This window comes from Megalobrama amblycephala, linkage group LG3, assembly GCF_018812025.1.
Source record: "Megalobrama amblycephala isolate DHTTF-2021 linkage group LG3, ASM1881202v1, whole genome shotgun sequence".
In the NCBI taxonomy this organism is placed as follows: Eukaryota; Metazoa; Chordata; class Actinopteri; order Cypriniformes; family Xenocyprididae; genus Megalobrama; species Megalobrama amblycephala.
In genome coordinates, this window is record NC_063046.1 from 26,993,663 (window position 1) to 27,018,387 (window position 24,725).

Consider the following 24,725-nt stretch of genomic DNA (forward strand, 5'->3'; position numbering starts at 1 on the left):
TGACATTGCAGGCTTGGATTTTTGTGATGCCAGGCTAAATTACCATGTATGAATTACAAAATCATAAAGATCCCCCCCCTTTTCCCACTTTCCTCCTATAGTTTGATATATGAACGGTTTGCTGGAACAGATCCCAACAGCAAGGATAACTCTGTTGGAATACAACTTTTAGGTATTGTAATGGCCAACAATCTTCCTCCTTATGATGCTGCATGTGGCATTGAGCATGACAGGTAAGCATTAATTTTTTTATTTGTATTAATTTGATTCATATATACAAATGTGATTCATATATTTTTCTGAAATTTAAATCCGAATTAAAACCAATGTTGTTCTCTGTCCAATTTTTGTTACAGATACTTTCAGTCACTGGCCAACAACTTATCATTCATCAGATATAAGGAGGTGTACTCAGCAGCTGCTGAGATCATTGGGTTAATCCTAAACTACATGACTGAGCGAGAAAATGTATGTGCAGTTGTTTGTTCCTGTCGAACTATATTACATTTATCACCTGTTATATTTTAATTTTAGGTTAATGTGATGATGAGAATATGAAGGTTGTCTTTATATACTGTAGTGTCCAGTAAACTTATCAACTATTGTTTTTTTTTTTTTTTTTTTCATTGTAGCAAAATGAAGGGCCCTTATTGAATATCACTGTTACAAAGCTCATGGATTTGAGAAAGAAGGAGGTGGATGACAAATTTATTGTTTGCCTAAGCAAAGTGTCCAAACACTTCCCACCTTTGGTGGATCGGTGAGATCCTGTTTTTTCCATCAAGTCTTAAAAGATAAATGCTAAAACATATGTCTGTAAATTGTTGATATTTTTATATTCCCCAGATTCGTAAATCCTGTTTTTTATTTGCTGCCAAAGCTGCATGGCATGTTGAAGACACACTGCCTTGAATGTGTGCTGAGTCGTGCTGATGTCATCCCTGAAATCTACCTGCACCTGAAGACCAAAGGCCTCTCACAGATCATGAGCCACAAGTCCGTTAATACTGCAGTAGCTCACGTCTCCATTGTTTTACTTGTGTTATTACAGGTTTTATGTCTGTGATGGTGAAATATTGTAGTTGAGATAAACCCTCTTCACATCACATGCTGTGTCTTTCAGAGATGAAGCCAGACAGCGTGTTTGTCTGGATATCATACATAAGATCCTGGCATGTCTGAAGCCAGAAGAGCTAAAGGAGATTTTGGGAAGCGTCACAGCATTTGTGTCTCACCCTTCCCCTGTCTGCAGAGAGAGAATGTATGACATCCTGATGTGGATCCAGGACAACTACAGGTAACTGACTTTACAAGCCTCTTCTTATCCAGTCCATTCATCTCACACATCAAAGGACTTTTCCTCTCTATATGGTTTCTGGCTTTTTTTCCCCTTTCTTTTATATTTTTTCTTTTTTTTTTTTTTACAGTTGAATAGGTTTTGCATTTACTGTTTCATAACAAATTAAATGTACTCTACCATCTACCATTAGTGGACGTAAAGAGTTGGGAGAAAACCGGATGCGTGTCTGTAAATTAGATCTGTGTGTGAGGTCTTAAAGTGACAGCAGCATAATAAACCTGCTGCCGCTTGTCATTACTGTTAATCAAACAACAAAAGACAAAGAGAAAATCACTTCCTGCTGAATAACTTCAGTAGCTTTAATAAGAATCAGAATATATAATTTATACAGTGAAGTATAGTGTTTTATTTTTACATTTTTTTTTTTTTTTATTCAATCTTACTTGAATACTAATGTTAAATACACCTACTGTGAAAAAATAAAGCACTGTTTATTTAATTTGTATATTATACAAATATTATATAATTTTTTCCTTTATATTTTGTTAACTTGTAAGGCTACATTTTTAAAATAGGGAAATTAGTTTGGCTGTACTGCTCATTCACTTGCAAAATAGTAAAAACCAACATCGAAAAAAAACGTGATTTTCCTGTAAAAAAAAAATTGTGATATGATATTTTTGCCATATCGCCTACCCCTAAAGTAACAGTTTCTACTGTTACATTTGATAAATTTAATGCATTTGTGTTTAATAAATAATAATAATAAAAATCTGACTCACTGTAACCACAAATTTTGAACGGTAGTGTATGTATAATAATGGTGTGTTCGCAGTGATTCTGAGAGCAGGGAGGACAGCACCTCTGTTGAAGTGCTCAGTGCAGCTCGGGAAAGTCTCCTCCAGGGGCTGACAGACGAGAACCAAGGCTTACAGTAAGGAGAATATTTCACACTCTTGAACAACAAAAGCATTAGCATTTGTGTATTTGAATGTTCTCACAAATCAATATCAACACATAACCCTAAAGTAATTTCTCATATCCCCATGTGATTTCTCTTTAGGCTTTATGTGCGTAATTTCTGGAGTCATGAGAGCCGTTTACCTCCAGACACTCTGGAGCGCATGCTTGTCGTGCTGAAGTCTCTGTATTCATCCCGCATCGAAGAACAGTTCCTCAGTCTGGCCACTGACCTGCTACTCGAGATGACCAGTCACAGCCCTGACTTCACACGCAACATGTTTGAGTTCCCACTCTCTGAGTGCAAGTTCCAGGTAAGAACTGTTATTTATTACAGCTTTGCAAAACTCATATATACATGCTGTTTATTTTCCCTGGCTCTTTGAATCATACCTAGTATTTGATTAATTCAAATGAAAGTTATTTTTGTAGACTATAATTTCACTGCTTTCTGTTCTACTCATCTATTCCAGGACTACACAATAGACTCTAACTGGCGTTTGCGGAGTACGGTCCTCACGCCGATGTTTATGGAGACCCAAGCCACCCAGGGCTCTGGCACTCAGGGTCCAGAGGCTGCAGGAAGCCAGGCAGCCACAATGAGGGGTCAGATCAGGGCCACACAGACGTCCCTGGAGTTCTCTCAGACTCTGGCTCTTGGTGCAGGTACCACATGAAATATAAAATGAGCTTTAGTTTTTTCAATTATTTAGTGTTGTTCAGTGGATTTTGTAATTGCGGACTCAGATCTGTATGAAAGATGTGAGAGGAAATTTATTGAAGGATAGCTAAAGACAATTCCCCATATCTTTCTGTGTTATAATAAACATCTGTTCTTTCAGGACGCCGTTCAGCATATAACTGGTTAACCGGGAGTAGTGTGGACACACTGGCTGATTATTCCCTTTCATCTGATTCTTTATCGTCACTCTTGGTGTTTGAGAAAAAGAGATCAGAGCGTCCCCAAGCTGCCTGGAGAGCCGTGGGTGCAGGGTTTGGCTCTAAACGCCTCACCTCTGGTAGTGACGAGACAGACAGTCGAAGTGCAGGTCAGTCACCAAAAACGATAAAGGAGAATGCATGAATAAATTTGATTTCTGACAATTCCCTATGATTAAAGGTTGGACTGAACTAGCATTAAGCAGTATTGAGACTTCCGCAGCATTAAAACTCTGTGTTGGTTGATTTTCAAACAGCTGAGCGGGAGCGGCGCGCAGACATTCTGAGGCTAAGGAGGAGATTTCTAAAGGATAAAGAAAAGGAGAACATCAGATTCGCCAAGAAAGAAATTCAGTCCCAAAGAACAGAAAGGGTAGCTATTTTTCATAAATGGACATTTGCATGATAATTTTGTTATGTTTTTATTAGTATATTATATATAGTATATTCTCTTTTCTGTGTTGTACAGAAGAGAAGAGCAGATCTGAAGATCCGTCAGGATGCTCAGGTCACGCTGTACCGCAGTTATAGAGTTGGAGATCTTCCTGATATTCAGATTCAGCACAGCAGCCTCATTGCCCCACTACAGGCTCTGGCACAGGTTCACCGTGATTCAAGATTATTTTAACAATGTGGTCAACATTTGTTTAGAATTAATTGACTGAATATCACAAAATGGGTAAAACAATCCAAGTTTTTGTGTAAATTTGTTTTACAGAGGGATGCCACACTGGCGAAGCAGCTGTTTAGCTCACTGTTTGCTGGGGTCCTGGTCGAAATGGAGAAATCCAAATCTAATAAAGAAACGAGCAACATTCTGAAGGATCTAGTGCAGACCCTGAACACCTTTCTCAACATAAGCACTGCCTACTTCCCTCCTTTCATTTCTTGTGTGCAGGTGTGTACACACTTGTGATAAGAGATGAGACACAATGGCTCTGTTTATAAGCTAGGCAGTAGACAGCAAGGCATCTCACTAGGGCTGAAAAGAGCTTGATTATTAAAAATCTAGAAATAAGACTGTTGGTAGGGCTGGGCGATATATCGCATGTAATTGTCACACGCATTTCGTCAGTAAAGCTGGTTCCATGATTACCGCGAAATCGCCATCACCTGCTTTCAAATGGAGCGGCATTTAATAGACAGAGCCGTAGATCACTGACAAGCTACGCAATATCGCGTTCATTATCGAAGGCGATTCATCTGCGATATGAACGCGATATTGCGTAGCTTGTCAGTGATCTACGGCTCTGTCTATTAAATGCCGCTACATTTGAAAGCAGGTGATGGCGATTTAGCGGTAATCAGGGAACCAGCTTTACTGACGAAATGTGCGTGAAAATCGCATGCGATATATCGCCCAGCCCTAACTGTTGGGCATGTTAATTGTATTTGCCTTTATGCAAACACATTTTATACATTACATTACAGGATATGAGTTATCAGCATAAGGCCCTTCTTGGTGTTGAGCCGGCTCTCGTCAGTGCCAGCTGTCTCGCCAGTCTGCAGCAGCCCATGGGCATCCTGTTACTGGAGGAGAGTTTGCTTCGTGGCACTGGAACATCAGAGGAACCTCCATCAAAACGAGCACGAGGCAAACGAGAGCTGCCACCTGACACAGAAAGATGGATCCACCTCGCCAAGTAAGTTCAAAACTCCCTCATAAATGTTCGAAGAATTCACCATGTTCATCAGTTCTTTACTGATTCATATTCCTCTGTAGACTTTACAGGTCTTTGGGAGATTATGATGTAGTCAGGGGAATCTTTAGCGGCAAGATTGGTACAAAGTCGATAACATTCACGGCCCTGCAAGCAGAGGCAAAGAGTGATTATGCTGAAGCTGTGAAGCTCTACAATGAGGTATTGATGTGCTTTCTTGGTTACAAACACACCACTGGAACATAAACAGAATATGCATGTTGCCTTAAATTGATTTGAAATGTTTGATAGAGTAAAGACACAATATCAGATTTTCACTACACGATTATAGAGGCCAAAAGAATTCATAATAACAATATTATCGCAATATCTATAGAAATTTTTTGGGGAAAAAGCATAAAATAGATAATTCTGTCTGTTAAATTCATCTTTAACTGAATCACAATACGAGTGTAGAGAGGCAGAGAGTTTGTAACCCTAACTGTACAAAAGCATAAAAAAGAACTTTGTTGATCGTCACTTCCTGCAGACTGGGGTCTGTAACACCCCGTCTTTTTTACAGAATCCCAAGAACTCCCACAAAGGCAAGCTAACTTTTTTTGTATGTGTGTAAAGTGTCTAGCATTCATCTGTCCTCTCCTCTGAAATTATTTGGTTACACTTTATTTTGATGGTCCACTTTAGACATTCTATGCTGGATTATTCTATACCTCTAGATTATTTATGACAATAGTATGTGTAGTATCAAAATTACGTCAATATTTAATTTTTTAAATATCATGGTCACTGTCAATACTGGTATATTCCGACACTATTAGAGAATTATAATTTATGAATATTCAGTGTTTATACTGTGGTGCTATTTCTGCATATCAGAACATGTATCTGAATTTCTGTAAATGCAAATGTATTTTCAAAAAGAAGTCGAGTGCTGAGTGCTTTATAGCTGACCTTGTCAGTTCAGTTGTGATGTGTTGCTTTGATTTAGGCTCTGAACATAGAGGACTGGAATGATGGAGAGCCCTCAAACACAGAGAAAGATTTCTGGGAGATTGCTGCGCTGGAGGCCTATAATCACCTGACAGAGTGGAAATCTCTGCAATACTGTGCCACAGTCAACATTGACGACAACTCACCTGTCAATCTAGAAAAAATGTGGACAGAGCCGTTTTATGTGGTACGATTTTTAAGTAATTTTGAGCATTTTCAATTTGAGCTGTATTGTCATGGATTGTCACCACAAGGAGGGTGATGATGATTATTGAATCATCATATCATCTGGAAACTCAACCATTATCAAATGATATAATATCCTGCAGTAATTGCTTCTCTTTATGTCTCTAATAGGACACATACCTGCAGTACATGATGCGTAGTATGTTGAAGCAGTTGCAGCTGGGCGAGAGAACTCAGGATCTGCTCAGCTTTGTCGATGCTGCCATGAAGATGGAAGAACACAAGGTCATCATGGAGACCCATTACAGTCAGGAACTGAGTCTACTGTACATCCTGCAAGAAGACTATGACAGGGCCAAATACTATGCCAACAACTGCATGCAAGTCTTCATGCAGGTCAGTTTTGATAAAAACTAACAAACCAATGAGTTGTTTCACAGAGAGTATGTATTTTCCGATAGAACGTTACAGACGGACACACACAGCTTCTATTTGTCCCTATTTGTCATTAAATAGTTTGTGATCTGTCCTGTAAAGAAGGGCTTTTCCCTTTCTTTAACAAATAATGGCATGCATTTACACACCTGATTTTTCTTTCCACATTACATGGTATCATGTAGAACTACTCAAGTATCGACCCGCTGCTGAACCGCAGCCGCCTGACTGTGCTACAGTCTGTCCAAGCTCTGACGGAGATCCAAGACTTCCTGAATTATATCACAAGAGAGGGTGAGTAATTCTTCTTAGTAAGGTTTGGTGAACGCTTGAGGATTTATAACCATGTTGTAGCCTCCAAGCAGACTAAGTTATTACTGTATCATGTTGCTCTCAGTCTCAGTGAATTCTCTCAAGAACATGGTCAGACGATGGACCAGCCGCTATCCGGATGCTAAACTGGATCCTATGAATGTTTGGGATGACATCATCACTTCTCGGTAAGTTTGCTAATTTATAACACCTCACTGGGAATACGGATTTCTCAGTGCTGTTGTAGTGGAAAAAAAGGGTTCACCACCTTGAAAAGTCTGAAGTGATGTAAATCTTAAAGGATTAGTTCACTTTCAAATTAAAATTTCCTGATAATTTACTCACCCCCCATGTCATCCAAGATGTTCATGTCTTTCTTTCTTCAGTCGAAAAGAAATTAAGGTTTATGATGAAAACATTCCAGGATTTTTCTCCATATAGTGGACTTCAATGGAGCCCAAACGGTTGAAGGTCAAAATTACAGTTTACAGCGATCCCAGACGAGAAATAAGGGTCTTATCTGGTGAAACCTTCACTCATTCAAAAATTTTTTTTTTTATAAATTTTAACAATAAATGCTCATCTTGAACTAGCTCTCTTCTTCTTTTCTATTAGAATTCCAGCAGTGTAGACACTGCTAAGTGTATTACATTAAAGTTTGAACTAATTGTTATATACTTGCACTAGCATATTGTATATGACAGTTTAGTTCAAACTTTGACCTGTGGAGGGCAGTAATACACTTAGCAGTGTCTACACTGCCAGAATTCTAATAGAGAAGAAGAAGAGAGCTAGTTCAAGATGAGCATTTATTGTTAAAATTTATAAAAAAAACTTTTTTTTGAATGAGTGAAGGTTTCACCAGATAAGACCCTTATTTCTCGTCTGGGATCGCTGTAAACTGTAATTTTGACCTTCAACCATTTGGGCTCCATTGAAGTCCACTATAAGGAGAATAATCCTGGAATGTTTTCATCAAAAACCTTAATTTCTTTTCGACTAAAGAAAGACGTGAACATCTTGGATGACGTGGGGGTGAGAAAATTATCAGGAAATTTTAATTTGAAAGTGAACTAATCCTTTAATCATGGAGATATAAAAATGTCACATCCAAGCTTTCATCTTTGTTTTTTAGTTGTTTCTTCTTGGATAAGATTCTGGAGAGGCTGACTTCCACCTCTGAAAACAGCATGGAGGTGGACGGTGCAGAGCAGGCGAGTGGAGAGGAACTCGAAGTGCTGGTCAAGAGCTGCAAATTCAACATGAAACTCCAAATGGCAAACAGTGCATGGAAACAGGTGCTTAGAGTTTTCAAACATTACTGTTGATGCCTAGTAGTGTACTTTCTATTTCTGTAAGGGGGCCAGGGGCTGAATAGATATCTAATTGTTTTCAACATCAGTCATTCAAGCTTATCAAATGCTTCATATTTAAACCACCTGCACTATGACTAACACAAAAAAGCATTAAGAACAAGCAGAACTTAATGTGTTAATTTTGGTGACAGAATAACTTTCCGGTGGCATCCAAGCTGTTGAAGGAACTTCACCGTGATGCAAAGACTGATAGTGCCCGGTTGCTTCGCTGGGTCCACAGCTTCAGCCGTTTCACTCACAGAAGAAGTGCTGGACTTGGATCAGCTGAAAAGATCAATGCTTTGCTCAAGACTGTTCCACTTTTGAGTATGAATCTTCCCCTCTTATGTAGAATACACATTATTTCAACCGTTGTCACAGTCCAAGTTTCATGATAGATGCATTTTTCAGTGGATGCTGAGAGTCAGAGTGAAGGCTCATCTGCTAGGATGCTCCGTGACCAGAAGATCCTTCTGGGCACCACCTATGACCTCATGGCCAGTGCTGCAAATCGCAGTCCCTCTGCTCTGGAGACTCTCGGGGAAGATAAAGTACAGAAGATTCTCCAACTTTCAATGGCCTCATCCGTCGCCCAGGTAATGAGTTATTTAGACATAGCTTTCTGGCATATATTGCTTATTGTAATCACAGATTACAATTGTTATAGTAGAATGGGTCATGTTCCAAATAAAATGATTTACATGTATTATTGGCATTTAAGCTGTATATGTTGAATGTCCTCAATATGAAAAATCAAAGAGCAGCACCATGGTGCAGATACACTACTGTTAAAGGTTTGGGGTCAGTAAGTTTCTTACACTCACTAAAGCTGCATTCATTTGTTAAATGCAATATGTGAAATATTACAATTTATAATAACTGTTTTGTATTTTAATATATTTTAAAATTCTTGTGATTGCAAAGCTGAATTTTCATCATCATTACTCCACTCTTCAGTGTGACACGATCCTTCAGAAATCATTCTAATATGATGATTTGGTGTTAAAGAAACATTTCTTCTTATTATCAGGATACTTTCATGAATAGAAAGTCCAAAAGATCAGTATTTATTTGAAATAGAAATCTTTTTTTAACAAGAATAAAAGTGTTCATTTATTAAAAAAAAGAAAGAAAAGTATTATTGATCTCAAACCTTTGAATGGTTTTGCAAATGATTGCACCCTTTTAAACGGGTGAAACGACAAAAAAAGTTTCTGCCTTCTCAAGAATTAGTGTTTTGGTAGGAGCCTGTCCAATGTCTGAAATCAAGATTTTTTTGCTTACAGTTTGTGCACAAATTAATAATTTCTAGTACATACTGATTAATTTAAGTGATGCTTTAATGACATCTGCCATTTACCTATGGCATTTAGAAAAAAAGAGGAGGAAAAATTATTTTGCTTTCATTTTGATGCATGTGTGCCTCAAATATTTTTCTTGCCCCAGTTTGGATCATGATCGTGGGTGTTATTTTCCTGCTCAGGTGGTAGAGGGTCTGCAGATGCAGGCTCTGGAGTTGTTGCGAAGTGCTGCACGTAAGGCAGAAGAAGAAGAGCAGTCCTTCAGCCAGCAGCATGTGCATACACATGGTATTGTGGAGGCCTACATGACATTGGTCAACTTCTGTGACCGAAGACTGAGAGAGAGTGAACAGAAAGAAGAAGGTGAGACAGCTGTGGACCAGTACAGCACCTAACTGCTCTCATAAATACAGAGTACCCTACAAGTATCTCACAGGACTTATAATGTCAATGTTACAGTGCAAGTTGATGTACTTATAACAACACCTTTGATGTTTGATTCTAGCAATCAGTTCTAAGCTGCAGTCCTTGCCTGGGCATGTAGTGAAGATGATGCTGAAGGCACTGAAGCTCAACTCAGATGAGGCCAGGCTCAAGTTCCCACGTCTACTGCAGCTTGTAGAACTGTACCCCGCAGAAACCCTGGACCTGATGGTCAGAGAGGTGCGAGATCCTTTGCTGCCCAAAGTTCATAGATTATAGGAATCATGTATAGTATAGTCTACCAGCAAGATATGGCAAATAAACCCTGATGCAAAGTGGAGACCACAGAGTGTCCAGGAGAAGTTTATTGTATCTACTGAGCAAAATATTTTTACTTGGCTAGTTAAAACAATATTTAGTACAAGATAGAACAATAGAACAAGGCCAACATAAACTCAACAACTTTGGTGAATCTGAAAATGATTTGTAAATATGTAATACATTTAGCAAAGCTGAAGATTTCAATAACAATGCCTCATCATCTCCTCGTGAAGTATTAATTTTTCAGCAATCTGCTTTTCTCTCTTTTTTTGTCCTTTTAGATTGTTAGTGTGCCTTGCTGGCTGCTGATTGGCTGGATCAGTCAAATGATGGCTCTGCTTGACAAACCACAGGCGACGGCAGTTCAGCATGTTATAGAGGAGATCGCAGAATGCTATCCACAAGCCCTCATCTACCCGTACATGATCAGCAGCGAGAGCTACACCTTTGAGAAATCTGCGAGTGGTCAGAGGAACCGGGAGTTTGTTGAGAAGTATGTAAAGTCTGTGCAGTGACTTTGGCCTTCCTGATACTGAGACATGAAAACTGTGTTGTTTGTGTTCCAGGCTGAAGTCATTACTGGATAAAGGTGGCGTTATTCAAGAGTTTGTAAATGCCCTTCAGCAACTTACTAACCCTGACATGCTTTTCAAGGTACAGTCTTTTTTTTCCCTGTGAGTCTTGTCCCAAACTCCAAGTGGCTTAACCAGATTTGACATCTCAGAACTGGTTGAGCCACTTTTGAGATGTCAAGCCATTTCGAGCTGCTCAAACAGATTTCAGTTTCAAGTGGTGTCTATAGTGGCAGAGTAATTACACACTTCCTCTTTAACTTTCTGAAACATGACATTTTTATGGCCTGTTTTGGTAGTTTTGATTCTCAAGTAATGGTTTGGCAGGACTGGTGGGGTGAGTTGAAGAATCAGCTGGACAAACCAGACATGGACAAAAAGAAAATGAAGCAGCTCTACGACGAAATGACTGGATTGCTTGGTGATTCAAAGTCTCCAGGACTTGGATCTTTCCGAAGAAAATTCATTCAGGTTTACAACTTACAGTACTTATACTTATGACTGGGTGGGGTACTTAAAGGTGGCGTATCCATTTTTTCAATAACTCTGTTGGACAGTGTTGATATTTGAAATCAAACCCACCCCTCTCTTCATTGCTCCACCTCCAAAACTCATTCTACAATCCTAACCACCTGAGACCCAGAGTCGGTCTCGAACCCCGGCTCACCGGCTTCTGGCATGTGAGGCGAGTGCAATAACAATGACGCTAAACACTGCATTCTCTAGCGGTCTTCAGTGTGCAATGGTTTACATGCTAAACTCTTACTATCTAGCCACTGTTACACACGCAATAAGAGAGTGAATGTCTGTGTATCACAACTGACGCGCAACAAAATAATGTTTCGCGAAAAATAAAACACAGTTAATGAACGAACGACAAGGAAGCACAAAAAATGAACGTCCAATACACAAGAGTAAATACAAGAGTTTGTTGTGAATCGTCAACAGCACAGCAGCCCCAGACAATCATGACACTCAAACCCAGTTTTACTCGCATGAAAAGGGGGTTCAAAGCACCCTCCGTGTCTGTTTCAGGCCTTCCTGCTTAGCTCTCTCCAGCACTGGAAAGTTTTTCTAATATAAACACGGGTCCTAAAGCGCTTGCCCAGTCATAAACCTTCATTCCAGTGATATTCTTTTGAGCTCTTTTGTATTGTCTCATCATTTCTCTCTCTTGCTCATTCTGTCTCCATGACCGTCATACGCCCCCTAATGCTGATTGGTTAGACGTTTGTTGTTGGTATCGGCCCGACTAACTTCCAAACAGTGTAGTTGAAAAAACAGATACCCCACCTTTAATCAAAGAAAACCGAAATTGTGATATCAAATCATTTGGTGCGTATTTTGAAGTGCAACACTGTGTTGTTTTGCATGTATGCAGCTTATTATTCATCATCTCTGAGTTTAGGTCATTTATAACATGCATTTGGGAATGCAACCAATTTTTTTTTTTACCAAATTTGTAATGTAATTTTTAATGGCTCCCTGCGGTTTTTAATGGCTCCCTCCAAAATAAAAGCTTGATGGTTTAACTGTTGAAATGTAGAAATTAAGATTAGTATATTATTATTGTAATTTTACATTTGTACTATAAAATAAAGTAATAATAATTGTTATTATTATTAATACTTTTTTTTTTTGTGAAAAAATGTAGTTATTTCTTATTTTGTTTAGTATTTTATTTAGTAATAACAATACTCATAAGAATTATTATTGCATTATTATTTTATTGTCATATTAGATTTGTGATGTTTTAGATAAGTAGATATTAAAATAGTTTCTGTTGTTTGAAGATAATTAGTCAGACCTCTTCTGGTTTCTCTGTATTTCTTGAATAGATGAATTTTTTTTTTTTTGTCTACTGTTACATTTTACTGTATGTGCCTGTTACAGAAATACTGTAAAGAAATGGAGAAGCTGCTTGGTGCTGGTGGGTCCAATTTGTATGAAAGGCGAAAGGATAAGAATTTCCTTCAGCAGGTGGACCACATGGCCATCAACATGAAAGGTTTCCAGAAGGAACCAGGGAACATGAAGGAATATTCACCTTGGCTGAGCAGCTTCAAAGCAGAAACGCTCAAAAATGAACTGGAGGTACCAGGTTAGTTCAAAACTTTCTTCTTCATAAATAATCTCATCTGTTTCTCATTACTTTAATGAAGTTCTGAATGCAGCATAAGTGTTTGTCTGGTTCTGGTCTTTCCTCTACAGGTCAATATGATGGCAAATCAAAGCCTTTGCCTGAATATCATGCAAAGATCACAGGTTTCGATGAAAGGGTACGAGGAATAATGTTCTTATTATTAGATGTCATTTTGTCATGATTGTTTCAGTGTAGTACAGTTCATCTTCTCAACCTTAGGTAAAGGTTATGACATCCATCCGAAGGCCGAAGCGCATCATCATACGGGGAGATGACGAGAGGGATTATCCGTTCCTAGTGAAGGGCGGGGAGGACCTGCGGCAGGACCAGCGCATTGAGCAGCTCTTTGGTGTGATGAACATGATTCTCAGTCAGGACACTGCCTGTTCTCAGCGGAACCTGGCACTCCGCACTTACCAGGTCATTCCCATCACCAGCAGGTACTAGGATGGGCTTCTCTTGACTCAACTTGTGTGTTTTTTTTAAGGATTATTAACAAATGTCTGCTGACATTTACAGGATTGGCCTGATTGAATGGATGGAGAACACCTGCACTCTGAAAGACTTTCTCTCCAGCAGAAGAACTGAACAGGAGCAGAGGACAATCATGAAGTGAATATTTATTCCTTTTCCTCAGCAAATAAAGCAAAAGGTTTCTTCTTTCAAACCTTGCAGATCAACTGGTACTCTGCATTGAATGAATCAAGTGTTACTTTGTTTTATTGTATTTTAGGCCCAATGAATCCTATGACGACTGGATCAGCAAAGTTGCTGGGAAGGTGGACGGCATTAGACGATATGCTGAATTGTACAAGTAAGTCGTCGGTTCATTTGACCACTTGTCATGGGTCAGTGCAACTCAGTATATTACAATGGCTTTAAAACATGACTTGTCCCTGTATAAATAATATTAATACTTAATGCGTTTACACTACAGGAAAGCAAAACGTGTGGACACTGTGAACAACTTTAGGAGAATAGAGCAGATGGTGCCTGATGACTTGTTAAAGTATGCCATATTTCTGCATTATACATTGTTTAAATCTAACACTGATGGAATTTGTCCTAATTCTAAAAAGAATTAATGATGGCATGAATGCTTGTTTTCAGGCGTGCTTTTGTGAGGATGAGTACCACACCAGAAGCCTTCCTTTCGTTACGGTCCCATTTCAGCAGCTCTCATGCTGTGCTCTGCATCAGTCATTGGATTCTGGGCATTGGTGATCGGCATCTCTCTAACTTCATGATCAACACAGAGACGGGCGGCATGATCGGCATTGACTTTGGTCATGCTTTTGGATCAGCCACACAGGTGGATTTTTTTTGTCTAGTGTTCATTAGTATGTTTGACTGACAGACAGTACAATGATTCTGTAAGGTGACAGAAGCACAGCTACAAATAGTTACTGTACTAATTTAGAGATAAAAGATTGATGAACAGCTTGACTTGATGATGGTTGAGTTAGATTTGAGGACAATAACTTGTTACATGTTGCATGTAGTTCCTTCCAGTGCCTGAACTGATGCCATTTAGACTGACACGGCAGTTTATGAACTTGATGCGACCCATGGCCGAGTCTGGCCTCATCCAGAGTGTGATGGTACACTCACTGCGAGCCTTCAGAGATGACCCAGACCTGCTGCTCAACACCATGGATGTGTTTGTGAAGGAGCCTTCACTGGACTGGAAGGTAGAACTCAAAGCAGAAACAAATAGCTTGCTTTCCTTATTGCCACATTGCCCTCAATGTAATCATCGAAGTGTTCTGTCCTTAATTTAGACCTGTTTCAGATTTTCCATTTTCTAGTTTCCCCACTTACGAGTTGATGTCTAAAACAAGCTTAGACATTATTGAATCAGTGAAATATAACACCATTATTCCTCATGTTCCAGAACTTTGAGCTGAAGCAGCTGAAGAAAGGAGGTACCTGGACAGAGAGTGTGGACACCAAAGAAATAAACTGGTTCCCTCTACAGAAGGTCAGCTTTGCTCGCCGGAAGCTAGAGGGAGCCAATCCCTTGGTTATAACAAGGTAGGTCCAACCACAAAACTCAGAACTTATTTTTGTGGATTTCTGGCAAATAAACATGACCATTTTAAACATTTACTTTGGCGGCATATCATGATGCTTTGTAATTAAGTAAATACTTCAAAGACTTCAAAACCATTTTCTTCATGGACAAAATAAGAATGTTCCAGTTGTATTTTATACAGAAAGACATTTCTAACCATGTTGATTGGTTAATGTTCTAGTGAGGAGCTTTGTCTCGGATTTGAGAAGACCCCGGAGTATAAGGGCTTGTTGGCTGTTGCTCGAGGCGAAGAACAACACAACATACGAGCTCGACACAATGAGAAAGATCTGAATGTTGAAGATCAGGTAGATTGCTTGCTCGATCAAGCAACTGACCCTAATATATTGGGCAGGGTGTGGGTAGGCTGGGAACCATGGATTTGAACCAAATAGTGGATGACATAATGAAGTCCAGGTAGATGTTTTTTGTATTTTTCAAAATTTTGTAAACCTTTTCTCTAAGTGTGAAGACAAGGCCCACATCTACAGAACCATAGCTACTGTCAAATGACTGTTCTATAGCAATGTTCAGCTATACTGCAAAATGTAACAAGATTACACTAAACAGGTGTGATGTTTATGAAGGAAAGACTGTAGCACACAGTTGTCAATTTCTATTGCACTGCATTAAAGGCATCCAGTTATTAAATAAACATCTGTGCCATTGTCAACATTGTCATAAGTCAAAGTGTATGACCTGATATGAAAGGGTGAGTTCATCCTCTTCACTTTTGTTTTATTATCACTTTTATTAATCACTGGGGTAAAAATGATGGTGCTGGGAGCATTTTCATTTACAGTGAGAAAGTGATATAACCACTAACATAAGTTGTTTGGTATGTCCTTGGTTAAGGATATTATTTTGAATGGGGTGCAAATATTAGTAGTTAGTAGATTGTTAATATTAGTAGATGGGATGACAAATGTTAAAGGGTGTGTGATGCGTTTCCCTGAAAAGAATGGCTGAAGTACAGTAGTCATTTGAAGTGGATAACTTTATCAAAGTTGTCCTAAAACCTTCTTTTTAGGACAACTTAGTTCTTAGGACAAATTTGATTAACTTTTTTGATCCACTTAAAATGTTGACTACTATAGTTCCAGGCAGGTCTTGACTGCATTACATGTTCATATCACTTTGCCAAATGACTTCAGTTTTTTCAAAACTCCTTACAGCTTACAACAGCAAAAGAACCAACTTGCTCTTAAAGCAGATAAACTTAGTTTTGCTAGTAGTAGAGACACCAAACACTGTGTGTAAGCAGCTGAAAAAACTGTAAAGAGAGAAAGATTAAGCATGTGTGAATTACCTGAGAATGTGCATCTCAACATTTTCAAAGAGTTGCCTCTTTTTTCAAAACTTTACACAAATCTAAGAATTGCACACACTAAATGCAAAATGCCTCACATCTCTTGCAAAATGAAGCACTGCATTAAAAATATCACAAACGCATCTCAAAAGCAAACATTTGTCTTATGTTGCAAACACCTTTGCCATAATATTCTATTTTTGCATATTTCATATACACACAGTTGTTCAAATCCTAAAGCTCCTCTTTCATGTGTTCCTATGTACATATCTGTACAAGATTGAAAGTAATTGGCAGAGAGATGTTGAAAAGTTCCCGGTAAACACGAACGCAAGATTGAACCCAAACTATTTATTTTTTTACTGTAAGCATTTGTGGCTGTAAATACAGTATTACACAATATGAAAGAAAAGAAATACATCAACCATGTGTAGTTGGACAGAAACATTGGTTGTGTTTGAAAAAGGAAATCAAGATACTTCCTGTTAGATTTTTTTGAGTTACATGGAGAACTGTGTGTTGTGTTTTATGAAATTGAAAACAGAGTCGAAGGCCAAGAATTAGTGTACGTTTTTTTTTTTTTTTTTTTCAGATTTGGTGTGTGGTTCTGGTGTTTGAGTGTCAGGTTTCAGAAATTGTGTGACAAGTAAAGATTTTGTGTGTAAGCAGATGAAAAAAAACTTCATCTGCTTACACACACAAAAAAAAACTGTAATAACTGCATTAATCTGCTGTCAATGGTTCAAGCCTCCATTAGCTCTAAAATGATGTTTTGGAATTAGCAACGGAGGCGTGGAATGAGATGTATAAGAAATTAGTCCTACACATGAGCATTTTAAGGACGAAAACCTGACAAATGTCTTGAGGTGTGGTAACTATAGTATCAGCGGAATAATTCAACGACCCGTCATCAATTATTCCTTACATATGGTAAAACAAAAAGTTATATTTGTTCAAGTAAAGAAATTACCCAATCGATTGTCAATCATCTTTATTGATCAACAACAAAAGAAACTTAGGCCACAGTTGGATTGGGTCAGAATACCTTCAGGTTTTTCAAAGGCTTTGGGTTCGAGCAAATAAAGTCTGTTGTGCAGGTACCGTAAGGTCAGAGAGATTACAGAGATGGGTACAGGTTAATACACAAAGCAATCAATATATAGATTTATATACATGTATATATTAAACAGAATGGCTATTAAAATCATTACAAGACTGCATAGCATTGAGATACAAAACTGTCTAATGCAATACTGAAGGCCCATATTTGCTGCCGTTTCCCTGCAGCACATTGCATGTTTTGCTCTAGACTGGCTTGCTTGTTCAGCCTTACATTTTTGGCCTCCAGCCATTAATAAACTGCATGAGTTTCTTCACTTGAAGTTTGCTAAGCTTAAAGTCTTCTGACAGAATCTCCTCTGTTAGCTGCAGGAGCAAATTTCCATCAATTTTTTCTTGCACAAACAAAGAGACAACATCATCTGCCAAACCAATAAACCGTAGTGACTTAGAAACCTCCTCAATGGAGATACCTGATAGATTACTTGGTGGTTGCCAAGACAAGCCTGTAGCTACAGGACAGGAAATGGAGAACACATCTGTAGTGCCGTGATGCTCTCTTTCAAGCAAGCAGCTTTTGGACTCAAGTTCCAGAACGTCCACATCAGCCATGGCTGTAACTGCTGTAACAGCACACTCGTCTTTCTTTGTATCGTTACATTTAGGGGTTCTTGGAGGCAAGATAGGGCAGGACTGGCTTTGATTAGTGTTACATTCCTCTGTGGATTTGTCTCTGCACATTTCCATGTTGTAGCTGGTGGACTTGGTGCAAAACTGGGCAGACTGGGAAAACTTTTGGGCCTTGGAGGCCACAGCACTCCCATCACAATTTGCTTGCCAGTCTAACAAGCCTGAAGGACAAGCCTTAGGAGTACCAGGGGTCCTCTTCCGAGGATAACTGGAGTAACTCCGGCAGTGAAGCGACGTGAAGTCCTCACCTTTAGACGAGTCACCCACGCAGAAATCGTTAGGCCAGGAAAGGCGGGAGAAAGAGGCATCTACCGAAGGACTGAGGCAAGGAAGAGGCTTGGAGCCTTCAGTGGCATCTGGTCTGATCCAGTTACATGGGTAACATGCATGGTTCTGATCATCTGATTCACTCTGAGATTCGCCCTCTCCACCTCTATTGATGGAGAACAGGGAAGGGAGAAGAGGATCATTCAGTCATTATAAGTAATGCAGTTCATAAAAACTAATGTCCATTTGTCAATCAAAACAATGCGTAACTCACATGTTGTGTAAGCCAGACGAGTAATAGGATAGTGTTGGGCTTGGGGAGCGGGTATCTGTCTGACGTGGCTTGGCAGGAGGGTATGGCACTGTGGCACTGCTTGAGCCTGCCTGCTTGGAGCTCCTTGGTGGAATCGGTGGAGCATTCAACAATCGGCACTCCTCCTTCACCTGCAAAGGTGACCAAAAAAAAAAAAAAAACTGTAATGGCTGTAAAATGTGAATATTACAATTATATTATTAGGGGAGTGAACAGATACAGATTTCTTGAGACAGACTGCAAATTTATCAACAAGGCCTTGAAAACACATAAAATTTTAACCTTTGTTCCTACTTGGAAAAGAATTAGACCTTCACTGAATGACCAACAGAGTACACAAATAAGTCACTATGTAAGCACAGAATAAACTTTGCCTTGTCTCTGAGTGTGGAACCTGCAAACAGCCTTAAAATCATGGATTGTTTGATCAGGTGTATCAAGTGTAAACTTTATATTCAGCATTTCCACTCTTTTTGAGCAATGACTTTTCCAGTCTTTTGTTTTACTGAATAAGGATTTTTAGAAATTAAACCAAAAGAACTGACTCAAAAGAACAATTCACTCACAAATCACTATTGCTTGCAAAGAAGTTTAACTCTACATTGTTTTACATGACCATCTGAACCCAGATATTTTCTACAGGTTATCAAAAATAATATACACTATGGTTAAAATTCTTTAAATATTTTTGAAAGAAGTCTTATGCCCCCAAAGCTACATTTATTTGATCAAAAATACAGTAAAAACATTAATTTTGTGAAATACCATTCCTATTTAATGTTTTCTATATTAATACATTTTAAATTGTAATTTATTCCTGTGATGGCAAAGCTGAATTTTCAGCAGCCATTATTCCAGTATTCACATGATCATGAACATGAAAAAACAAACAAACCAAAAAAAATATATATATTTTTTGACCAAACATTTTTACAATAGCATAGATTTGTGCAAATGTTGAGTAAAAATTTTTTTTTAAATAGACTTAAGATTAAACTAGTAAAAATGAACTTACAGCTTCAGACTTTGGAGGCACCGGAGGTGGAGGTAGATTGACATCTGTGCCAAGCAGTGCACTTGTAGGACCTGCTGTGGAGAATGGCAGTACAGTCGTGCAGCCAGAGACGGTAGAGTTTCCCCGGACACCCTCAGTGTGGTCTAGCACAGGTCCGGGATTCTTAATATGATCCATCCAAAGCTCCTCGTATGGCACATCTGGTTTAAGGGAGCCTGAAGAACTCTCCAGCAGTTCAGGAAACAGATAATCTGCATCCGGTGGTTCTGCTGGCCCACAATCTCCACATAAGCTAACGCAACCCTGAAGATTCACCTCGCTGTTCCCATGGAGATTGTTTCCGTAGACACAGACAGACAGGCGATGAAATGACTGTGTCAGCTCATCCCGGGCTGAACTTAGAGAGCTTGGCAAATGCACATGTGAGGGGCAGCCATTGCTCCCGCTTCCACTGCTGTTGCAGATTCCTGTTCCACAGGTGCTACTTTTCGGGCTCTTTCCGTCCTCGATCCAGTCCACCCGCACGTCACGGACTGCCCTAGAGTAGTCGTCAATGTCGAACTGCTCCTGGCAGTAAGCAAACCAGCGGTGGACCACTGTCTCCAGCCAGGCTTCTCCTTGAAGCAGCCCTTCAGGCACCAGTAAACGTGGCAGTGCTGTAGACACGTGCAAGGGGAAGTGCACTGGCAGTATTTTGTTCGAACGCAACACGCAACACACCACCACTGTCTTAGTCTGGATGTTGACAAGCTTATATCGATGGCCTTCGCGGATCAAATGGAGGTCATGCGGATTACGTGGCGGGCTGCTGGGCACCATGACGTTCACAGGTAACCTGGTCTTCTCCACGATTGTACGAATAGTGTGTTCACCTTCCTGCATCTGCAGCTCCAGTGGGGAGCAGGTACTGAAGCGACCACGGCACTGGAAAGGCAGGCTGATGCTCTCATTGGTGCGGTGGTTCATGCAGATAAGGCAGGGCATCTTTCCACGGCCAAGCTTACTGATGGAGTTAAGCTTGCCGATGCGCTTGAAGATAGTGTTGAAACGTGATTTTTCTCGCGACGTTTTGGCATAGAGGATCTCAGCCTGGCCCATTAGTGTCAGCTCATCCCCAGTGCTCAGTGTGATGTTGTAGACTTCTGTGTCCTCATTGGATTCTCCTGATGCCATCTAAGAGAAAAAGCAATTTGAACAGATCACAGAAAAAAAAATGTAGTCAAATAATGCTAGTCAGACAGAAGACCTTTGACTGCCGCAAATCTTAAAGGGTTAGTTCACCCAAAAATGACAATTATGTCATGAATTACTCAACCTCATGGCGTTCCAAACCCCATAAGACCTTTGTTCCTCTTTGGAACACAAATTAAGATATTTTTGATGAAGGAACCTGAGAGCTCTCTGACTCCTCCATAGACAATTTAATTACCACTGTCAAGGTCCAGAAAGGTACTAAAGAATCGTTTAAACAGTTGACGTGACTGCAGTGGTTCAACCTTAATTTTATGAAGCGACGAGAATACTTTTTGTGTGCAAAAACAAAACAAAAATAACGACAATATTCAACAATCTCTTCTCTTCCCAGTCAGTCTCCTACTCAGTTGAAGCAGTAAGCACAGTGCAGTAAGCACAGTGCAGTGCTTCCGGGTTCTACGTCAGAACGCCAGCTCAGTATTGGCCGACGCTGTTCACGACACATGGCCGTGATGCTGACGCAGGAGCTGGCCAATAATTATTCGGCGTTCTGGCGTAGAACCCGGAAGCACTGCACTGTGCTTACTGCGTAGGGGACTGACACAAAGGTCTTGCGGGTTTGGAACAACATGAGGGTGAGTAATTATTGACAGAATTTTAATTTTTGGGTGAGTTAAGCCTACAAAATTAAGGCAAATCAATGTTGAACAGATATACATTTCAAATTACAAATACAATGCCTGCGAAACCATTCCGATAAATGTCTAAATCAAAAAGCGTAGCTGCGTTTACATGGACCCAAATAATCCGACTAGCACAGTCGGAATGAAAATGTCACGTAACCACGTCAATCGGAATGAATTGGCCAAATCTGATTAAAATTTCATTTCATATTAATCCGATCAAGAGGACATGTAAACACTTTAAAACTGAAACTGGAAAGTACTGCGCATGTGAAATGACAGAAATGGCGTAATGACGTATGACATAAGGAACATACTGTTGTTGTTGTTGAATGAAGTGTCATTCTAAAATTCTCCTTTCACTCATCGTCTGTGAAGTGGAGCAGGAAAACGTCCCACCAGTCCTTGTTTCGGACTTTCATCCACAGACGCCTTGTTTTGGGCGCAGGAAGGGGTGTTTTTACTGCTTAATATATAAGCAGCACAACAACGGTTCATGTGCTCACTGTCTCATAATTAGGACCCAATATAGATAAATATTAAGTATTCTCTTTAAAACAAAGAAAAGAAGAAATTTAGGAGAATAGTATGCTCAAACAGTAGAAAACCCTGTATATTTGTGCAGTGTGTGCATGTAAAAAAACAAAAAAAAACATCAATTCCGATTTAAAGCTTGTAACATCAACCCGATCCCTTTATTTAGCGTTCATGTTAACACTACGTTCGGATTTATCAATCAGAATGATTTCATTGCAACTAAAATAACAAAAAGCGTCCATGTAAACGTAGCTAGTGGCTGCCATGAGCAAAAAAAAACAGACCTTGACATTGAAGGTTATTTCCTCCATGACATAAACTCGCTCAGGGAATGCTTTGGCCACTTCCTCCACACTGTTGAAGTACTGCACAGGCTCCTTGATGTCCCTGTCCTGCTCCAGCAGCTTAAACTGGCCTGAGACATACAGAGGAATTATGGAACATCATGACAATGATAAAGCAGCATTAGTATTGTCAATATGTTCATTGTTTCAGTAACATAAACATACAATATATCATTTCAAATAGATTGGATTTCAAGTTGCCAGGACATTTCTACTTAAAGTGAAAAAATAAATTAAATCAAATTTGGGCATATCAAAAAACTCCCATTTAGATTTGAATATAATTAATTGATACAACTGTTCATTTTTTATTCCTTGAACTGAAATATAAACAATAATATTTTGCCAAATTATATACAGGTCAAAACACTGCAACAGTGAAAGAAGTAGGAAAATAGACAGTTAAATAGGTCTGTATGAACCAAATCCAGGGTTTTTTAATTCAGATGAAGGTCTTGTTTCCTTTAAGTGGCCAACTGACCCTCTCCATAGCAAGAGGAATGTCAATATGAAGAGACCAATTAGCTAATGAACGCCTAACTAAAAGCAGATGAGAAATACAACAGCATTCTGTTTTAATACGTAGCAATAACAGTGTATCCTAGCAGACTAACTTTTATTTCCTTTGACTTACTTATGGAAATACACATAAGGTGCGAGAAAGAACAAGACGTTTCTTCAAACAGTACATGCTGCACTACAACAACTGAGTGGCTTACCCTCATAATGGACAGGGATCTCGATTTTCGGTCCGATGACATAATGGCCCTCCTCTAGGCTATGGGCGGTAATTGTGGTCCACTGCCGGCATGAATGAATCAAGAGGTAGTCATTTTCTCTCAGCCCTTCCACCGATTCCCCTGAGGTGAAACACAATATGACATCACTATGGAACAGTGACCTTAATAATGTTTTGTTTTGTCAAAGTAAAAAAATAAATAAAAATAAAACAAAATAAAAATCACAGCAAAGAAGCAATTTGCGTAGGTGGTGCTTATGGATTAAGTCCACAATAAAACAGATCTAAAGAACAGCTGTTGCAAAAAAACAAGAAGGTCATAATTTACTCTACTTATATAATGTCAAAAAAGTATGTAATTAGAGCATTCACATAAACTAATCTAAGAGGTGAGATGGGTTACTTGTGTGTGCCTTGAGCTCTGTCGTACCCAATGAGCGCACAAGGGTTCAGTCAGTGAGTCTGATTATAATGCCCTAGTTCCCATAATGATAATGATCTAGTTCCCCTGATATTACGACTTCCTCCATCTTTACACACAGGCAGCACTGAGCTCAGCTCACACACATAACAGCATTCAAAGTTTACATTTTAAGCAATTAAAACGCAGATAAATAAACAACTCCATTAAGCCTTTATTACTAGAGCTTCACACATTTTAATTTCTTCAGTATAAAAAGCACCTAAAGTTTCAGAATTGAGGAAGTTGCGGAGATTGTGGTCTAGTTCGAAAAATCAAGGAATTTTGAAGTAGATAATAAAAATTAAATGTTATAAAGGTCGGTGTTTGACTGCATGCAATCTGTTATTTAACTCTCTGGCCTCTGGCTAATGTGCGTTAGCCTGCTAACATCCATGCCTCTCTTTTCCGCGTTTTATTTGGCTGTTTGGTTTTTAACTGATTCAGAACAACTAAAAATGCATCACTTTTAATGTCGACTGTGTACGCGATGTCGGTAGAGCCCCCGGTTTAAAGGCATACCGCTGTGTGTGTTAATGGAGTGAAGGCTCTCGTTAGCCTAGCGCGCGAAGCGGCTAATTATTGGAATTCCACTGGAGCGCGCCCGCCCACGCGCAGCTGCCGCTGTTGCACACAACACCAACACAACTCAGGACAAATCTTACCGCTGTCCAACTTCACAATCTGTGGTAGTCTGTAGGCACTAACAAGTCTGTCCAAAGGTAGTGTCGTCGTACTCCACGTTACATCTTTCAAACTGTTGTACAGCATTGATCCAAGGTCCATGTTAGCTTGCTAACATCAGCACGTTAACCCACCGCAGCATGCATCTGCAGTGAAGAACGGCTCTTTCATGGAGAAAGCTTCGTTAGATGTCCTTTTGTTGACTCAAAGGCAGTCGTGGATTGTAAGTGATGCCATGTCAGCCGACCGTCTATTTACACTGACAGGAAATGCCATGTATCACATACCGTAGCGAACTCGGAGCTGGAGTGGCTATTTCCTCTTCCCAGTAGCTCCAGCTGTTGCTCGGGCAACCAGCGCCAATAGTTATACCTTGTGGTTTTTAAATTGAATTTCATAAATACAAAACAATTCAGTAGGCTCTTAAAACATTCAACAAACAACGTAAATACAAACAAG

General features: G+C 39.4%; 2 protein-coding genes across 2 annotated transcripts in view; one reads left to right on the forward strand and one right to left on the reverse strand.

The window, feature by feature from the left end:
* The window catches only part of prkdc (protein kinase, DNA-activated, catalytic subunit), a 35,827-nt gene extending 20,182 nt beyond the window's left edge, over positions 1 to 15,645 (forward strand). Inside the window, exons 51-86 of the mRNA XM_048184740.1 lie at positions 102 to 233; positions 357 to 468; positions 633 to 760; positions 847 to 996; positions 1,124 to 1,297; positions 2,136 to 2,234; positions 2,364 to 2,574; positions 2,734 to 2,926; positions 3,103 to 3,309; positions 3,457 to 3,572; positions 3,669 to 3,800; positions 3,918 to 4,097; positions 4,631 to 4,842; positions 4,923 to 5,061; positions 5,849 to 6,037; positions 6,208 to 6,432; positions 6,657 to 6,765; positions 6,869 to 6,971; positions 7,919 to 8,081; positions 8,291 to 8,465; positions 8,550 to 8,734; positions 9,622 to 9,802; positions 9,945 to 10,102; positions 10,465 to 10,676; positions 10,750 to 10,837; positions 11,083 to 11,226; positions 12,649 to 12,856; positions 12,967 to 13,034; positions 13,118 to 13,338; positions 13,418 to 13,510; positions 13,632 to 13,712; positions 13,836 to 13,907; positions 14,009 to 14,210; positions 14,401 to 14,589; positions 14,793 to 14,932; positions 15,154 to 15,645. Coding sequence (XP_048040697.1) covers positions 102 to 233; positions 357 to 468; positions 633 to 760; positions 847 to 996; positions 1,124 to 1,297; positions 2,136 to 2,234; positions 2,364 to 2,574; positions 2,734 to 2,926; positions 3,103 to 3,309; positions 3,457 to 3,572; positions 3,669 to 3,800; positions 3,918 to 4,097; positions 4,631 to 4,842; positions 4,923 to 5,061; positions 5,849 to 6,037; positions 6,208 to 6,432; positions 6,657 to 6,765; positions 6,869 to 6,971; positions 7,919 to 8,081; positions 8,291 to 8,465; positions 8,550 to 8,734; positions 9,622 to 9,802; positions 9,945 to 10,102; positions 10,465 to 10,676; positions 10,750 to 10,837; positions 11,083 to 11,226; positions 12,649 to 12,856; positions 12,967 to 13,034; positions 13,118 to 13,338; positions 13,418 to 13,510; positions 13,632 to 13,712; positions 13,836 to 13,907; positions 14,009 to 14,210; positions 14,401 to 14,589; positions 14,793 to 14,932; positions 15,154 to 15,358 — 5,596 coding nt within the window. The 3' untranslated portion in view covers positions 15,359 to 15,645. The remainder of the gene's footprint in view (positions 1 to 101; positions 234 to 356; positions 469 to 632; positions 761 to 846; positions 997 to 1,123; positions 1,298 to 2,135; positions 2,235 to 2,363; positions 2,575 to 2,733; positions 2,927 to 3,102; positions 3,310 to 3,456; positions 3,573 to 3,668; positions 3,801 to 3,917; positions 4,098 to 4,630; positions 4,843 to 4,922; positions 5,062 to 5,848; positions 6,038 to 6,207; positions 6,433 to 6,656; positions 6,766 to 6,868; positions 6,972 to 7,918; positions 8,082 to 8,290; positions 8,466 to 8,549; positions 8,735 to 9,621; positions 9,803 to 9,944; positions 10,103 to 10,464; positions 10,677 to 10,749; positions 10,838 to 11,082; positions 11,227 to 12,648; positions 12,857 to 12,966; positions 13,035 to 13,117; positions 13,339 to 13,417; positions 13,511 to 13,631; positions 13,713 to 13,835; positions 13,908 to 14,008; positions 14,211 to 14,400; positions 14,590 to 14,792; positions 14,933 to 15,153) is intronic.
* Positions 15,646 to 17,257: 1,612 nt separating this feature from the next.
* On the reverse strand, positions 17,258 to 24,609 carry garem (GRB2 associated, regulator of MAPK1). The gene is made up of 6 exons (XM_048184741.1): positions 24,248 to 24,609; positions 23,103 to 23,243; positions 22,324 to 22,454; positions 19,626 to 20,798; positions 18,572 to 18,741; positions 17,258 to 18,463 (listed from the first exon to the last, which is right to left on the reverse strand). Exons 1-6 carry the CDS (start codon positions 24,366 to 24,368, stop codon positions 17,611 to 17,613), a joined length of 2,589 nt encoding a protein of 862 aa, XP_048040698.1. The 5' UTR covers positions 24,369 to 24,609; the 3' UTR covers positions 17,258 to 17,610.
* Positions 24,610 to 24,725: the final 116 nt, after the last annotated feature.

Coding starts and splice junctions, on each gene's coding strand:
- garem (XM_048184741.1), bottom strand. CDS start 24,368: ATGGACCTTGGATCAATGCTGTACAACAGTTTGAAAGATGTAACGTGG. Junction 18,742..19,625: donor TGCCTCCAAAGTCTGAAGCT/GTAAGTTCATTT, acceptor TCACCTTTGCAG/GTGAAGGAGGAGTGCCGATT. Junction 18,464..18,571: donor TCGTCTGGCTTACACAACAT/GTGAGTTACGCA, acceptor CTCCATCAATAG/AGGTGGAGAGGGCGAATCTC.